Below are 19,065 nucleotides of genomic sequence, written 5' to 3'. Positions count from 1 at the left end.
GGTCAAATCATAAACAAGCCAACTTATAGAACTTGGGGTGAGGACTGACAGAAAGGAAGGACTCTACGATATCGTATAACTTTATTTGTACGTATTTCTGTTTGTTTCGGCATTTCTTGGTTTGGCTTCAATGTTTTTTGCATGCTTATTGAGCCATATGAACTAATAACCTGAAGTCCTGTGACCAATAAAAACAGAAAATGCCAATCAGAAAACTTTTCGAATGCTCGTATACTCACAGCTCGTGGCATCAAAGTAAAGTAAGCAATAAAAATGATTATGAACAATTGAAGAGCTGCCGACTGGCGCCAGTCGATTGGTGTAGCTCGATGGGCGATTGGCGATGGGGACCAATTGCCAGCTTAATTGCCGCCAGCAGTTTCCGGCAAAATCACAAAATGAAATCAGCGCTGCTGCGTTGACATCGCTCCTTGCCCCTTGCCCCTTGCCCCTTGCCCTTTATCTTTTCTCCATTCTCTATTTCTACAATTCTATTCCCAATCCATTGCTATTGGCATTGGCAATGTCACAGAGTTAGAAATATTTGTTTGGTAAACTTTGTTACATCGGGCGTATGCGCAATGCGGCTTGCCTAAAATAGAATTATTTGGTAAAATGACATTGGAATTTCATATGCGACCTATTTGATGTTCGCTCTACAACTCAAATTTCTAGCATTTTCAATTTTCAACATTTCCAATGCCAATTTGTAATTCTATTTTCATTTTCGACTTTTTTTATGTTATCTAGTTTATTGAACTTAATTCAAGTTGAATTATTGAAAGGTGCCAATGCCACTCACTGGCAATTTGTCGGCTCTATAACATAGCTATTCCAATGTTCGTCTGCCATGTCTGTCTGTCCATGTGTCTCACTGTCGACTGCTGCGACTGTGTGTGTGCGTGTGTGTGTGTGTGTTTGACATTGAGATGTGAGCTTGTTTGTCGGTTGGCTGCTTGTTCTCTCAGCCGTGTGTGTCCGTCTGTCTGTCTATCTGTCTGTCCGTCTGTCCGTCTGTTCGTGTTCGAGTATGTGAGTGTGCGTCTGATGACAGCTAATCCAATTAAAAGTTTTATTTGTTACGTATGCGACTAGTTGTCCCAATGTCCCATTGTCTGTTTGTCATTCAATGAAATTAATCTAATAAAGCCGCTCTCTATCTGGCGCATTGTTAAAAAACTGACAGTTGTTATTTCAGGTTCACTTTTTGAATTTGATGCTCCGTTACGTATACGTAACGTTCTCTCAAGTATACGAGCTGTTGGCAAGGGTTAAAATCTCAGCTCTGTTTTTGCGCTAATTAGACGCCCCAAAAGCGAGACCAACTCAATTAAACTGAAGTAAATTCAACTTAACCGAGGTCAAACACTCTACAAATTGTCTAACATGGCCATCAGAGTGTGGCACGTGGGCACGTGTCTGGTCTTGGTTCTGGATGCCACTTGATGTGGCTATGGCTGCCAATTGAGCAGCGTGTGGAACGTGAAGACCTGACTAAGTGAGTGAGTGAGTGAGTGTGTGTGAGTGTGTGTGTGTGTGTGCTCGCTTACCTGTCCTTGTATTGACTGATTGCTGGAGAATTAAAAACGGCAACATTCGGTTTTCCGCTGAGCTGTAAAGTTTTGCGTGACTTGCCAAGTTGATTCTCAGCCACGCAGGAGTAGTTGCCAAAGTCTTGCGGATGCACTTTGCGTATAATCAGCGTGTGACGTGAGCCGCGATTTTCCATGATGTGGCGCTCGGTGGTGTCCAATTGCATGGTATCTTTGAACCAAATTACCTGTAAATAATTGAAAACTTGGTCAATCGAAGCGAACACGAACCACCAAAACTGCCAACTTCAAACTTCCAACATCAAACTCATTGAGTGTTAGTCTGGCTGAGTAGCTGTAAATTGCAGTGTCTTTCTAGTGTGTGTGTGTGTGTGTGTGTGCAAGTTTGTGTGGTGTGAGAAAGTTGTTCAAAGTGATTTACGGCAAATACTGTTAGATGGATCGCATTGCATCCACTTGGGCTTCACATGAACATTGATTTGTTACGCGCTTAAATTAAATTCAACAAACAAGTTGCTAAGTTTTGTTTCCATTTAGCACACTCTTAATTTAGTTGAATATTTTGACATTTGCAGGGATATTTCAACAACTTGTTTCGTATGTCAAGTGTGCTCATATCCTCTGTAAACAGATCCCAGATCCCATATCCCAGGACTAACTAGTATTGTGGTGCTAGGCTGACAGCCGTGTGCGTGTTTTGCCAACGAGTCGGGCTCTGGGCCCTAAAAAATTTTACCAACTCAGCTGCTTGTTGGTTGCACGTTGCCAGTTGCCAGTTGCTAGTCGCTGGTTGCCTGTATGTGTGCGCTGTTATGGCGGCTTTGACAGGATTCTGAGAGACAGGCAGGCAGGCAGTCGTTGGGGAAATACACCGCCAGGACACAACGCACGAATTAACACAGAAAAACGGGTAGCAGCAGGTGCTCCACGCATGACTCACATAACAAAAATCCAAAAAAAAGATAACAAGTTTAACAAGAAAATACAATACCCAAATAGAACAGAAATATATTCAAGTATATATAAAAGATAACTAAAGCTAAAGTAAATATAGAATACTCGTACTGTGGACGTGAAGTTCCTACAAAGGGATAGATTGAAGCTTAAGGCATTTGAACCAAATATAAGAAATATGAAAGCAAATGTTATCTAAATAATTCAACTTAAGAAAATTCTCTACAGAATCTTTGTAAATATCCATATTTCATACTAAAATTTGTAACATATTTAATTATATGTATAAAATTTGATTTTTTTTTTAATGTTTCGGAATTGTTTTAAATTGAAACTTTTAATGCGTTAAAAATGTTTTAAAAACATTATATAAATTGTAATATAACTTTTATTTCAACACTTATAACTTAATAGTTAAATTCCTTGTTTAAATTGACAATTGTAAATATCACTCTGCCTGATTATTATAATAACTGAATAAATGCCAATTTTGGTTTAGATAGACTAGTTTTGATGTGCCTAGGCTGATGGGAAGACAAACATTTGTATCTCGTGAAATCGTTTTGACCGCTCATCTTGTCTCTACTCTGGCGTTTATTCCATTAAAATGGCTGTCAACAGTGTACACATGTCACACACATCCAAATACACAAATACTTTCTTATATACCAGGTTATATATATATATATATATATATATATATATATATATAAATATATTTATATTTATGTATATATATATAGCTGAAGTACGTGGGTAGTAAGAGTTGTGCTGTTGTGTCATAAATGTTTGTTATTATTTGTGCAAAATGTTGATGTTTGCTTTTTCCATGCCTTTTGTTGGGCTTCACTGTAATCGTAACGGTAGCTGTTGCTGTTGGTGTTGCTGTTGGTGTTGGTGTTGCTGTTGTTGACTTTACGCTTTTCCCCTTATTTAAGCGACGCTCATCAGCATGGCCAACATCATCAGGAGCAGGAACAACAGCAATGGCGTCAGGATCTGTATCCCAGTCCTGCGGCTCAGTCGTGCGTAACGAGGCGTAAGTGTTGACATGGCAGAAAAATGCCCAAAAATTATTGTTTTATTTCATAATTTTATCTGAATCTCACTGTGTGTGTGGATGTGTGTCTGTGGGTGAATTGCTGTGTTGTCCCGCAATTCTTCTAAGCTCATTAATTACTTTGGTTTATTAAATGTGCTCATTGATTGCCGTCCAGTAAATGGTGGCGGTCTTAGACAGGCGATTGATTGGCCGAACACTGTGCACTTCATCACATCTACGTAAATGTTGCGTCAATCAATCTTTTGCACTTGCTACTTGCTACATTTTGAAGAGTGCGCCAAGAAAGCAACAACTTGGACAACTTTGCAGTCAATTGAAGTGTGGAGGAGGCAACAACCAAAAGAAGAAGTGAGAAATGGTAGAAAAAATTAGCATTGATGAGCAGCAAAGCGAAAAATGCCAATCAACACTAATCAGCTAAAAGAGAAGATGAAAATTTGCGTGAATTTCTATTTCTCCTTTAGGTCCTTTTTTGGCTTCGTCCCCTTTTCTCCTTTTTGACTGGCACTCAATGATGCAATCCCCACTTGGCTGGCACGGCGGAAATTGTTAACGGAAACGTGTTGTTAGGTGTGCGGCAGGCAGCGACGCAGCTGCGTGTCGAGAGCGGCTTTTGTTCAGAATATCCAGTCAGCCAAGTCAGTCTGCCTGCCAGCCAGCCTGTTGGGCCAAATAGCAAATAATTACGCATACGCAGCGTCGGCCGAAAGCACGCACATATGAGTGCGAGTTGCGTGTCTGCTTTTGTATGTAGGTGATTCGAGTGTCGCCACTAATGGCCAACAATTGACTTAAGTTGCTGGCAGGTGGTTGATGAGCCCGTTTGCCCCATTCCCCATTCCCCCTTCCCCCTTCCTACTCTTTTTCCTCTGGGAAACTCTTACAGAAATTGAACAATATATAATTTATCGTAATTAATTGCACGTCAGCAGTTTACAATTGAACAGCAATCATCCAAACTGTCTGTCAATTTCCGCATAATCCAAACAATAATTATAACACAGCTCTTCAAGTCAATTCACAACACTCAGCACACGTATTAACAGCAAATGTTGGGACTCTAATTAAAAAGTCAAACGAGTGCAGCGAGTCAAGTATTCGCTTTATTAAATTTTAAGAGCTCCACTTCTAATGATGTTCAAAACGTGAAAGCGTCAACTTAATTTTCAGTTAATTTAAATTTGTAATTCCAACAATAAATGTTAGCAATATTAAAAATTTCTGAAAATGTTTTTTTTTTTCACTATTAAGAAATTTTATTAAAGTTGAACGATTATTCAAAAAATGAGCTGAGCTACGAATATATTTATTAAAAGGAAAATGTCCTTTATATTTGTATATGAATACTTTAATATTTTTTAAATAAGCTTTTCAAGTTTTTAGGGTTATTGGTCAACTCAGGATGATCCCTATGATGTGACAAAATATATTTATATATATCGATTGAAGACAATGAGTCAATTAAAATGTGGACTTACTCTAAAAATCATTTGTTTATTTTTGAATTTCTTTAAATACATTTTTTTGTTAATGACAATTTCAAGTATTTCATGAGCCTGACTTAAAACAGTTTCGTGTGATTATCACTATTAATATTGGTTGCAGTTGCATTTCGTAAATTGCTAATAATGTTACATGGCTTTGAAAACGTCCAACTTATAGTAAATCACAGCATTAAGGGATTTCAAACTGATTGAAGCCTAATGTGCAGTTAGGCCTAATAAAACAGCAGTAATTAGGTGGCAAGCTTATCGATACACACAATTCTGGATGACAATATACTCATGGGAATCTCAATTGCAAATAGGCCAAGTTTTAGTCAATTACAGCAACGGCAGTTGATGAGGTTTCGGTATAAAAACTCATTATGGCTACCATTGACAGGATACCAGAAGTGTGAATGAGTGTGTGTGTGTGAGTGTGTGTGTGTGTTTTAGAACTGTATATAGGTTTTTGTGCAAATGTGAAGAAAATTACCAATTTGGAAATTAATTTGCAAAATAATTAAAAGCAATGACAACGTCAGGATACGATCCGAACGATGACAGCGCATTAAGCTGCATGCCCCTAAGTGGGGCAAGTGCCATATATGCCGTTATTGCTGTTGTTGCTGTTGTTGTTGTTGCTGCCCAGGCAACACCCATTAATGTTGTTAGCTGTTGATAACTCTGTCAAATGCTGCTGCATGTTTAATGCGTCTGACATCCACATCGATGACATTGATGACGCTGACAACAGCAACAACAACATCAGCAACAACAGCAACAACAACAATAATATCGCTGACAATGGCCGCACTCAATGACGTTGATAATGATGTTGTCTCATTGCTGTCGCTCATGTTAATGACAATTTCTCTAATGACAATGTTGCAGCCGTTGCGTTGCAGTTGCAGTTGCAGCAGCGTCTGTCGTTGATGGCTTGCCACATGGGTGGCAGACAGCTTAGTGCTTGTTTATGCTATTCATTATGCAACAAATCAACAATTCAATGGATTATGAATATGCCAGACTTCTGCCGCAATTCCTAATTAATATGCAAATATGTATGCACTCATGTAAGTGCACGTGAACGCCACATCATACTCATACACACACATAGGTGTGTGTGTGTGTGTGAGTGTGTGCGTTTTGTATGCTTATATTTATGAGCAGGTCAATTCAAAGCATACTCAATAATTTATAAATCTCGAGCGGCTCTTTCTCCGACTTGCCACAATTACTTATTTTTGCGGTAGCCATTGTCAAAGCGTAATTAAAAATGCACAACGCCGCATTGCAAAACCTATCGACATGCCACTACCACAAGTTTTTAATCAATGTCTATGAAAACATAAATTTATTGTTATACAAATAAATAAATGTCACTGAATACAACTATTTAAATGAAAAAAATAAAGTTTTTATTTACCTTTTTATTTATATTTCGATCCTATGTCAACATAGACAGTTCTACTATATTAATATATTTATCACGATGAATCAAAGACACTACAAAAAAAAAAACTGGGTTTTTAATTGAGTTACATATCTTTTTTTCGTCCTTATGGTTCAGCTTTTAACGATTGGTTTTATGACCAAAGTAGGGCCAAAGAAATAGACGAGATAATAATTAAAGATCCTAAGATTTTAATAATTCTTATCATTTACGCAGATGTACAAATTGGAATATACAAGAAATAAAATTCAAATTTTGTAGTACTTCAAATATTAACATTACACTGTTATAAAATATCCTTTTCTATTGCTGTACAGCGAATACAAAATCAACTTTAGTGTCTAAAAAGTATTTTAAATTACATACTTTCTGTCAAAAATGTTAACTCAGACTGCTGGACACTTGATACGAAATATAAGACAATAAATGCAGATATTTGTCGAGAGTTGATTTCGTTGCAAGTTGCAGGCTCGTTAGCGTGCCACGGCCGTGTGGCAGCAACAACTAAGAGCAAGAAAGGAAGGAAAACGAAGCGTTAAATTGTATATATTTAACTAGAGTCATAAAATCGCAAATGACAAGGAAGACGGAGGAGGGTCAGCTGGTAAAAATTGCATGAGGAAATGTCATTCTGAAAGACTACAAATGCCATACCCAGCACTCAGTATTCCTCCTCCTCCCCCGCCGTCCTCCTTTTGTTCCTTCCCAGTGCAAAGTACAATGCAAAGCAGGCGCTAGCCCTATGACTCGTCGTATAATGAAATGTGTCCAACAGGACAAACAAAGAGCTGCAACTGCAACATCAACATCAACAGTAACATCAACAGAAACAGAAACACTAATAGCAACTCGTGGCCAGTCGGCAAATAAATAAGTAGTTGGGGCTTTTCCTGGGAAAGCAGTCAACTCTTTGCGGTCGCAAAACGAGCTCAAAAAGTGCCAGCAAAAAATGTAAAAAATTAAATAGCATAAAAACGTAATGCGACGCCCCAAATAATTCGTGGAACTGGCGGGCGGTTCGAGGTCCATGCTCGTCCGACTCATTCACTACTCAGACTTTGACCAAACCCAACCCCATCCCCATCCCCATCCCCATCCCCATCCCAACACTATCCCAAACCAACCCCACAGAACTGAACCGACGCTGTATAATTTTAAGCATTGACATTTGCGGTTGCCAGTCATTATTTGGCGCACTAACTTTGTGTCGGTCTCACTCGCTCTCTTTGCGTATGTATGTGTGTGTGTGCCTTGTGTGTAGAATTTTTTTCAACTCTCTTTGGCATTTCTCCTCTTTGGCTGCTCGCCGCTTCACACTTCCGCTCTGGCAACTTCCGCAATTTTACTTTGAATTATAGCCAAGCGTATTAATTTAAATGTCGACAAAGGCGCACAGCACAAAAATAAATACTTCTATAAGAAAAGAAACCAGCTAAATATGTATGTGTATACCCCAAAAAATAGTACAAGAGAGACAAACTTCCTATTTTCCCTTATGCATTCGGCACTTAGGCTGCTTCATGTCCTTTGTGACGCTTTTAGAAGCAACTTTATTGATTCCCTCATTTTTGGTTTTATGTGAAACTGGAGATGGACGAAACCAACATTAAAAGCTCCCAAAATGTACGAACCGGTTCGCCGGTCTAAAATCAAATCAACGTAATATTAAAAAAAAGAAAAAACTTTATATAATTATTTATTTAAGGAAAGGAGTTTGGCTTGGGTTTGTATCGAGGGGTAGATAATGTTAAGGATATGGTTAATGATCCAACTCGGTGATTTAAAAAAAAAAGAAGCAACCAGAGATGATTTTGTTATATTCTTTTAAGAATCTGACATTATTATGAGATAACACTTGAATTGATAAAATATCCGGCAGTGTATTTCATCTTCGGCAATCACAGATTTGACGAGATAAATGTCTGTTTTATCAGTCCATTCTGAGGCACTGGTTTTATGTTTGATTAAAATTATGCTTTGTCCTGCATTTCAATTTGCTTTTGCAGACTTTTAATTAATGTGTTGTCATCTGGGAGATATTGAAGCTTTGTTTCAGAGAGCTTTACAATATCTTTTAATGCACAGTCCAGATGTGAATTTGGCTTTGTGTATACCTTAAACTGATTGTGGAATTAAAAGTCAAAGAAAGTATTGGAAGTATATTATAATTTGAAAAATCGATTCGATTGCTACACTGAGCATATTGCTATAACTAAGTATGTAAAGAATGTATATGTTTGTAAGTATATTAATGGATATGTTCAGTAAGCTGTTCTATGTCTAAATGAAAGCCAGAACGTAAATGAAAATTTATGCTCGAAATTTAATTAAAACATACCTCAGGCTGTGTTTCGCCGTGCACGATGCAGACCAGCATGGCCTCATGTCCCTCGCCGGAGAAGACAACGGGACGCTCCACGGAGATTTCTGGCGGGTCTGTGTGGGTTTTGGGAATATTAAGAAATAAGTAAACAACATGGCAAGCAAACAGAAAGCATGCAAAATCAATGCCACATCGCTCGAGGGGGTGTGGATGACGGACTTTGGCCATATAATTAGTTGTTGGTAGGAAACAGACACACAGCCGTTTTACAATACACAAAGACTTTCATCGAAATTGCATATAAATTTTAAATAAATGTCGGACAGCCACTTTCATAATTGTAAGTCAGAGTGTGCTGTCTGTGGTGTTTGTGTAAATGCCAAGCACACGTCTATTTTCAGTTCAATCGCCTTTCAGTTGCATTAAAGCCAATAACCATTAAAATCTGATTTCAAATAAATTGAAGTGACTACCAATTGGTTCTGCCAATTGGCTTAAAATTAATTTGTTTCGCTCGCAGACACTGAAGTTTGGCATTTACACAGACACAGACACACTCACACTCACACACTCATTTACTCGCATGGTTGGAGGAATACTTACATAAGACGTGCAACACAACCTGACTTGATGCGGGTTGGCCGACACCATTGTTGGCAGTGCATATGTAGACGCCGCCCTTATGACGATCCACATTTTCGATGGACAGGACGTGTGAGTGCAGCTTCTCTTCTCCTGAAAAGTAAGTAAAACAGAAGCAGGTCAATAAAAGCGGCCATCGAAGAAATGACAGAGGCAATTACAAGAATTCAACCAGCCAACAACCCAACTGACCAACCGACCAACCGACCAACCGACCATCCGACCGACCTTCGAAGCAAACAATTCAAACAGGGCAACTGCAACAGACGACAGGGAGGTCAACGAGGGTCCGGACTGCGTTGTATTTAATAATAAAGGAGAGGCGCGAAGCAGGACGTTGAGTATTCCGCTCAAAATAATTTCTTTGACTTTTCATTTTTATGGAAATTGTTGAAGTTTTTCTTTATATTCATTTACTTTCTTTTCTCTCCTCTGTTGGCATCTTTTTGTTATTCTTTATGCTTTTAATTTGCGTCGCCTGTTGGCCAGTTGACTGCCTGTGATGATGGCCAGTTGAACAGTTGGTCAGTTGACTGGTTGGATCCTTTCGTTGTGTTTGCCTATTTATGCAAAATCTTACCATTGGGCAAAATATTATTTTTGCGGCTCCAAGTCACATTTGGCGTTGGATTACCAGAGGCCGAGCACTCAATGCGCACTGATGAACCTTTTTTGACTTGCAAATGTCCGCCGGTGCTAATGTGATGAATCCTTGGTGGCACTGCAAAGGACACAAACGAATAAACAGATAAACAAAGAGAGAAATACATAGAGAGAAAGAGAGAGAGTGAGAGAGGGAGAAAAAAACACATTAGAAATGGCCACTAGTCTCTATTCCGAAAACAATGACTGCCCAGCGTCACGTCCAGTCACAGGACTACCAAAAATACAGTACAAAATGTATGCAAAGTCGAGCCCTGGCCAAGGATCAAGGACCAGGGACGGCAAACAATTTGAATAAATATGCGCACAAATGCAAATTGAATGAGTGCAAAATGGCGTTTACGCGTGTGGAGGTAGGCTCACTCCCACAACAAGGATAAGGTTGCGAATGAGGATGAAGATGAGACAGAAACGGTCGCTGGGAGCAACGCATCTGCCAATTTGCCTGTCCAACAGCATTGGGCAATTTTATTTAATTCGCCCCCAATTTATTTATATTTGCGGCTGAATTATTTTACAGCTGTTTAAAAAAAATAAGAAATTACCAGCCCAAGTAGGTCCGCTCTGTGTCGTCAGGAATCAAGGACAATTGCAATGTCTACGCTATCTCCAACTTACTTGCTTACGTCCCCTAAAGGCACAATCTTGGTCCAAGCGTCAAGGTTATGCGGCTTTAAATTTTAATGATATTTATGTTTGAGCTTTATAGATTTGTTTTATACCCTCATTTTTCCTGACTGTGTGCCTATTGGGTATTATAATTTGTTATCAAATTATGTAACATGCACATCCGATTCTATACGTTGTCATCTTCCGTTCCCTCAAAATTGGGGCGAAATTTAAATGATTGCATTAAAAAGCTCAGATTTGATTATGAGATTATGCTTCAAATCGGTGCACTATAGCATATAGCTGCCATTGGAACGGTCGGTAGAGAATCACTTTTTACTTAGTACGAAAAACTGTTTTGTTATTTAAGATTCCTCAATCTATCTAACAGACAATGCATTTAAGTTAGACTTATACATGATAAAATTGGATCAAATCGGCTCACTATATCATATAGCCATTGGAGCCATCTGTCGAAAATAAAATTTAATTTTGAAATTTGTTTTTTTGAGATATCTCAACCAATCTGAAAGAATATGCAACTAATTGTGTCATATACTTTCTGACCAAATTTGGTTCAAATCGTATCACTATATCATATATGTTAGCTGTTGTTTGTTATGTTTGTAAATAGGTTCGGATTCTTTATATTCAAAATTTTTTTTAGACCCCGTACTTAAAAAAAAGTACAGAGGTCTATTGGGTTTGCTTAACCGAATATGTGTCTGTATGTCTGTCTGTCTGTCTGTCTGTCTGTCTGTCTGTCTGTCTGTCTGTCTGTCCGTCTGTATGAACACCCAGATCTCAGAAACTATAAGAGCTAGAGACACCAAACTTGCTATGTGGGTTCCCCTACATTGCAAGCAGATCAAGTTGATTTCAAAATTTCAAAATTCGGCCACGCCCCCTTTATTGCCCAAAAATCGAAAAAAAAAAATTTCATATTTAAATTATAAGAACAATTTAAAAGCTAGTGACACCAAATTTGGTATGTAGATTCCTCAATATTGCAGGCAGATCAAGTTTGTTTCTTTTTTTAATCGGACCCCATAGGAACAATCGGTCGAAAATAAAGTTTTAGTATGAAAAACTTTTTTGTTTAATGAGATATTGTAACCAGACTGATGCATATAACTTTGTTTTATATATCCTGTCCAAAGTTGGTTCAAATCGGACCACTATATCATAAAGCTGTCATAGGACCGATCGGGCGTAGATGAAGTCTTAGTATGAAAATCTTTTATGTTTTATAAGACATATTAACCAATGTGATAGAATATACATTTAAGTAAACTAAATATTTTTTAATTTTTTCCATATCTCCGACAGTCGAGTATGCTCGACTGTAGCACCACTAGTATTTTATTATTTACGTACTAGATTTTATTTCGTTAGTCACAAAATTGGATATCATTAATAAAGGGTCATGGAAAGATTTTCGGTACTACACTTTTACCTTGTAAAAAGGCGTTTTTTTTTTTTGAAGTTTAACATTTTTGTGAAATGATCAAAAATGCAATTTCACATATAAAGAGCAGTTAAAAAAATGATGTACTATATTTGAAAAAAATTAAAATAAAAATTTTACAAAAGATAGGGTATTGATAGTGGCATTGTCATTAGTATTGCTATTGGCGTAAGCATTAGCATTAACTATATAATTTGCAGAATAATATTCTAAATTAATTGTTCACTATTTCGAGTTGATTACCAAGACACTATACAGAATCGACTGAAGTTTTACCCGGGATCGCATAAAAGATGAAATATTTTTAACTTTATTATAAAAATCAAAAAATACAAATTATGTTAAATTTGTATTATAAAATTTTGCACTTAGAATTTGTATCTAACACAATTATTTTGAAATTCTTATAATTTACGTGATTTTTTTGTTAAGCAAAGGGCACTCCAAGTAAATATAAATGAAAGGTAAAACGCAGCCACCCATACTATGTTATATATCAAAGTACCTTTATTGATACAATTGTCGAAGACATGGCACACATCAAATTTACAACATAATATTCGTATATACGTTCATATAGTTTTATGAGTGCCATTGCCTTGTCAAAACGAATAAAGAGATAGAGAAAGAGAGAGAGAGAGATAAAAGGAAAACTCTTCGTGGGCAAGCGATGGATGCGAGTACGTATTTGCATTTGAAAGAAAATTACAATTGATCATTGAGGGCGCACAAACAACGCAATATACAAAGTGAAAGCGAATAACAGATATAAATAAATATGCATCTTTATCTATATCAATGTAGATGTATCTGTATCTGTCTCTGTTTTTGTATAGAAGTGTGTTTGTTGAACCGGGAATGATACGAGTATGGTTGCAAAATCTGCATTCGACTATAATAAATCATGTGACTGTGGCTCACAGCCAAAACTAAACCAAAAAGACATTCAGCCAGGGACTGAGAATTCACAATGAAGTTGTCTGTTTGCTCTGCTAAGGACCAAAGGACTCACTCTCTGTGTGTGTGTGTGTGTGTAGTCATCTATATACATATAGCTGCTAGGGGCTCTGCCGAAATATTTTCAATAATTTCACGCTTTGGTGGGATTTTATGCCCGACAGAGGACTGTGAAATGGTCGGTGGCGTTGGACGGAGTTGAGGAGGAGGATTGAGTCGCATATTGAATTCAATAAATGCTCGAATCTTTGGTCATAACTGTGTGCGGCAGTTGACGACTTATAGAGCAGTAGATTTTGACTTGCTGCTTGGGTGGCATGTAATACGTGGATTGCGGCATGTAATGTCGCACAGATGACGACTAATACGAGGCCAATAGACGGGTGGATGGTGGCGGTAGGGGATAAGTAGAGGTAGGGGAGTGTGTGGACAGCACTCAACAATTTTAATAAGCGAGCTCTTTTAAGGCAAACGATGCCGCAGTTACCACAATATCCGCAGCGGCAGAAGCAACTTTTGATGCAACTTGGGGCCATTTACATGGTCTTATGTGCCTACTTATGTAATGTACATACAAACAAGCATACTTATCACACATACATACACAAATAACTGTACACATTGATTTTATGCCTTATTTCGCAATGAGGCAATGGCTGAAACTTTAGAGTATGGTTTGCGGCTTTTAAAGTTACGTACTTCAACTGGACTGGTCTGGGGCATGCAGCAAGACGAGGCAAACACATAACTTTTCTAAGGACTGCAGGGGGGTGGTTGAGGGGATGGGTGGTGGCATAGGGGGGAGGGGGTCCACTTCGTTGGCCGTCTCTGAGTAATTTAAGTACATAGTTAGTTTGGTAAAGTTTAGTGCGAAAACTTAAACGGCTTTCCAAGTGCTTGGAATTTTCTTGCGTTTAATTGTCGGTTCAGTTTCCCAAGCATCCTGGTCGGACTTGATGCACATATCCTTGCATATCCTTGTAATTTGCTTGCCATTGTGTTGGCAATTTGTCTCAAATATCTAAAGAAAGTGGTCTTTCTGCCTGCCAGCTTGTTTTGGCTCCACATTTGTATATTGCATATTGTGGCATGCATGAGATTGTGCCACAATTTCCTTCAGCTTCTTATCTTCTCTCTCTCTCGATTGGCATCTTTCTCTCTCTCTTTCTCTTTTGCTCTGCTGTTGTTGTTGTTGTTGTTATTGTTGTTATTGCTTGTGTGCCAACTATTGTTATTGTTATTGTTATGCTGCTGCACATAATTAAATGCTACTCGACTGCCTACCAGGACCTGATTTCTCTCCTTACTCTTCAGCAGCACTTGTGTGCAGTTGCTTGCAATTGTTTCTGGCATATTGGCCGTATAATTTACAGTTTTGTGTGGGCTTATTTACCAACCAGCTGCCATAATAATTATAGTTTCCAATTGAATACATATGCCAAAGCTTTGCTTTGATATCTGAAGTTAAGGGCATGTTATCAATATGTAGATGATGCAAGCTTATTAGACTTATTTTATCCCATCGATTGCAAGCCAAGTTAATGCCCGTGATGAATGCATTCATCATTTTAAACCAGTTGTATTCATTGCGTTCGTTAGTCACTGACAATAAAATTGACGAACTGACCACAATGGCTGCCCACACGACGGCCACGTAACTTAATGTTTTGTGGCCTGATTGTGGTCAGCCGCAACGAGCCAGGGCTGCAGGATTGAGGGGAAGGGGAAGGGGCCAACCAGTAAAGCTGGCTAATGGATGTTTGGCTGGCAGATGTCAATGCCAAATTGGTTTATTAAACGCAATAACATCAACAGTGCGCGTGTTTTAAATACGAGTGTACAAACAAAAAAGTTGCCAGCTTAAAGCCACAAGGACATCCTGCAGCAAGTCCTGCAGCATATCCTGGCAAATAGTTTCGACCATTATCCACAAATTGGTCAATAAAATGGAACAATACGCAGACAGGCGGATATGCGGACAGTCGGCGGATTAGCCAAGGGCACAAGTTCAACATTCAACATTTAAAGTGAACGGCATGTGGCATGCAATATGCTTGCATCACATGCTGTTGCACAGTATGTTGACCATGTAAATAAATATATGAAGGCTGTCAGAGCGAGCGAGATTGTGAGAGGGAGGTGCAGTTATTCAGGGCTGGGATGAGCATTAAAAGATTTGTCAACTGGGCAAAGTTTTGGCCATGGCTGCAGGCGCTGTTTGTGTTATGCCACAGGAACTGAAACCGAACTGAAACTGGAACTGGACACTGCCCAATGCTGCTCCACTTGGCCAGCATTTTGGGCCACGTTCGACGGTTGGGCTAATGTCTTTGTAAGTGCACCGTTGCCGTTGTTGTTGTTGTTGTTGCAGGGGCAAGTGCAAAAGTTTGGCAAGCGCACATTATTTTTTCATCTTTAGTGTGGCCCAAACTGAAAGTAATTTACGCTCGTAAAAGCTGGCGAGCCAAAATGCCAGAGCACAGAAAACTTTATGAAATTTATATTCGAGCATGTCGAAGCAAATGGACGAATGGCGAGCTAAACGAGGAGGGGGACACCCCAATGAATCTGGTTGACTGTGTGTGGGACTTCTAGGGGGGTGAAGGGGGCAAATGGGGGATGCTGGGGAATGCTGGGGAATGCTGCTGTTGGGTGTCTGCTGTTGAGCCTATAAAAACTTCGTCAGCGCATTATTTTGCTTGTTTCTCCTTTGACAACAATGCGGAATCGAGCTCGGAGTTGGTGTTGAGTTTGGATTTTTGTGATTGCGACTGGGGGCGGGGCAACAATTTACGTGCGCTCCTAAAGTTCAATAAACGAAATATTTCTGGCCATGATCATTATTTGGCAAACGGAGCGCATAATAAACACATAAAATAAACAAAACTTTTCAATAATCGACTTTTTTTCCCCCTAATATTTTTCTTCTTTTTTTTTCGACATGCTTTCGGTTTGCCAGAGCAGTCTTTGTTTAATGTTTGTTTGTGGCGACGCCACGCCAGGATCAGGCGCAGAGTACGAGTGTTCCAGTAACAGGACCAAGTTTCAATGACAAATGAAAAAAGTTGTATTCGACGATTTCATTTTTGTTTTTTTTTTTCTTTTTGGTTGATGCTTAAATAAATTCTCAATTTTTATAGGCTAACAAACCAGAGTAATGCTTTAAAGTATGTACGAGCGATAAAGGACATCTTTAAGGACATGAACTAAACTATTTTTCAATCATTTCTCACTCTGTTCAGAGCACATTACAACAAGCTCTGCGATGAGAGATGAGCCGACTTCACTCTGGAGATTTTGGGAATTGTATCGCAATTTGCATGCACCGCACACACACCGCTATATACACACACACACACAGAGTCGTACATCGAATAGAAAGTCAGGAAAAGTGTTAGGAATGCACAGAGAGCCGCTAGCAAAGTGTATGCAAATAAAAAGGCAACATTGTAATTGGGGGAAATATATGCAAATTATTCATCATTGCTGATTAGAAGACGCACCACTAAAAGCGGTGAAAGGGAAGGGAGGGAGGAAGGAGAGGGGCCGAGCAAGAAGATAAAGCCAGAAACAAGACGCCCAAAGTAGAATAGCCAGGAGAGCAAAGCAAAGCTGAGTCGAAAGCAGACTGGGAAAGGGAAGAGGAGAGCAGAGGAGAGAAGAGGAGAGAAGAGAAACGAAGAGAAACGCACGCTTGTTAGGCACAATGCGTTGTCGACAGGAAGTAGTTAAGGACCCGAGAGGCAATTGCGAGGAAGGAGCAATTTGCATCCGCTGCCTGGACGCTGCCTGCCTGCCTGGATAGATAGTTGGAAACTGGAGTATCTGCCGCTGCAGTGGCAAGTTGAGTTTAAAGGGCCAAATGGCAGATTAGTTTTGATTTTTCCGTTGGTCGGAAAATTTCCCTATTGAATCTGTGGTCATAAAGCCGCCAAATTGCAGCGCATCTACTTTGCATATTTGAGTGGCCCGAGCGGATAATACGCCAAGGATCTAAGGATATGTTAATTTTATCCAAACACACAGATACACACACACAGCTATAGACGAGGTGTCCAATTGACGTGGCCCACTCAACAATGGACCCAAGTGATTTGTGAGAGCCGCATAAATTTGCACATAATAAAAATCCATTCCCATTCTCATTCAGGATCCACTAACGTCAATCTCTGATATGTGAGGTCGGATCAAACTTTGCATAACAAAAAGGCATAAAAGAGACCGAACCCACAAAAGTACCTATATGGCGAATGTATTGAGTGATGCAGTGCAGCCTATTGGTAACCATATCCCTACTTACCCAGTATTTCGACGGTATGTGTAATTTCGCGTGGCTCCATTGTGGCAATTTGGCAGATGTAATCGCCGGCATCCTGTGGAACAGCATCACGTATCTGCAGATTGAAGCCACTAACCAGACGCACGCGCGGATCGGGTGTCACCTTGACGGAGCCGGCGGTGAGTATGGCGATGCCACGTTTCCAGGCAACCACATATGGTTCTGCAAAAAAACAAGTGAATACAAGTTGAATACACTCATCAGTTATAATCTTATCTTGTCTGATGCAACTTAATTGGTAAATGCGACAAGGCAATCACTTAAATTACGATGAAAAGATTAAATCACATGCACACACACACACGCACATTCATGTGAGTATACATGAGTGTTCGCGTATTCGCAAAGTAAATTGAAAAGTCAGAATTCAAATGACTCAATTACAAGGCATTTCAAAAGATCTAAAAGGCTAGAAATTCAATTTGGCATGGACTCGCGCACAACATCAGCCCAACAAACACACACACACACACGGTAAGGGGGCGTGGCAGTGGGCGACAGATACTCAGTAACACCCACTTGATATCCGCTAATGTGCGGCATTTGCAATCATATGCTAGGCACTCAATTGGGGAACAGGAAAGCGCATGGAATTGCCAATGGGAAGGGGAAAGGCAGGGGGAAAATGGATGGAAATGGGATTGGGGGTTGGGATTGTATATGCAGATACTTTCATAAGGCAGGATGCCAGGCAGCCAGACCGCCAGACACTCAATGGCACATTCATCGAACTCATTAATTGTGATTCCTTTTCAATTTATGTGCGATGTGTGTCGTGTGTTCGTTGTTGTTCGACCCGTTGTTGGTTGTTGTAGATAGCCGAGCACGTGCTATTGCAATATGCGATATTCGCACTGGAGGCTCCTGTACGCATATTAAAATTGAAATTGAAGTTGCCGGATTTGATACTAATGATGTATGACTTCCGCGAGCGATGCTCATTAAAAATTAAAACAACATTTTCATCACTCGGGATTTTCATCTCGAACGAGTATTTCGGCAGAAGCGCTGAAAATAAAACATCTCCTGTTCATTACCGACGCTCTACGTAGTAAATGAGGCAAGCATTAAGGCAGACAGCCAGACAGACAGCCAGACAGACAGATAGAGAAGAGACAGGGAGATAGCAAAAGAGAGAGGAAATCAATTGATTTCAAGGGAAAAACAAACTCAACATACATACATAAGTATGCATGAGTTGATCTGTATGTATTTGTGTTCACGCAGCTTAGAACTCACACACACATACACACACACTGAAGCTTGGTGGTAATAAAATGCTTATGAAGTCATTTACATGCGCATTCAAAAAGCGTATTTATTTGCAATGAGTTCAACAACATCAACATGCCGAACAACCTAACAACCGAGCAAGTTACCGACCAACCATCCGGGCAGAGGGACAGCCAGACGACGCGTCGTTGTGCAACACTCAGACTCAAACACTCACACTCACACACTCACTCACATTCACGCTAGCAAATAAATAAACTAACGCCACCTGCTGTCGTTAGCGTGCACTACGAACATGGAGCTGAAACTGAAGCCCTCCTCAAA

General features: G+C 39.5%; 1 protein-coding gene across 1 annotated transcript in view; it reads right to left on the bottom strand.

The window, feature by feature from the left end:
- LOC117792010 (lachesin) overlaps positions 1-19,065 on the bottom strand; it is a 74,889-nt gene that overhangs the window by 12,789 nt on the left and 43,035 nt on the right. Inside the window, exons 3-7 of the mRNA XM_034631957.1 lie at positions 17,470-17,670; positions 10,053-10,193; positions 9,434-9,565; positions 8,846-8,943; positions 1,551-1,780 (exon numbers count right to left, since the gene is read on the bottom strand). Of these exons, the coding sequence (XP_034487848.1) occupies positions 1,551-1,780; positions 8,846-8,943; positions 9,434-9,565; positions 10,053-10,193; positions 17,470-17,670 (802 nt within the window). The remainder of the gene's footprint in view (positions 1-1,550; positions 1,781-8,845; positions 8,944-9,433; positions 9,566-10,052; positions 10,194-17,469; positions 17,671-19,065) is intronic.

This window comes from Drosophila innubila (genome assembly GCF_004354385.1).
Source record: "Drosophila innubila isolate TH190305 chromosome 3R unlocalized genomic scaffold, UK_Dinn_1.0 2_E_3R, whole genome shotgun sequence".
NCBI lineage: Eukaryota > Metazoa > Arthropoda > Insecta > Diptera > Drosophilidae > Drosophila > Drosophila innubila.
This window is presented reverse-complemented; position numbering and strand designations above follow the sequence as displayed.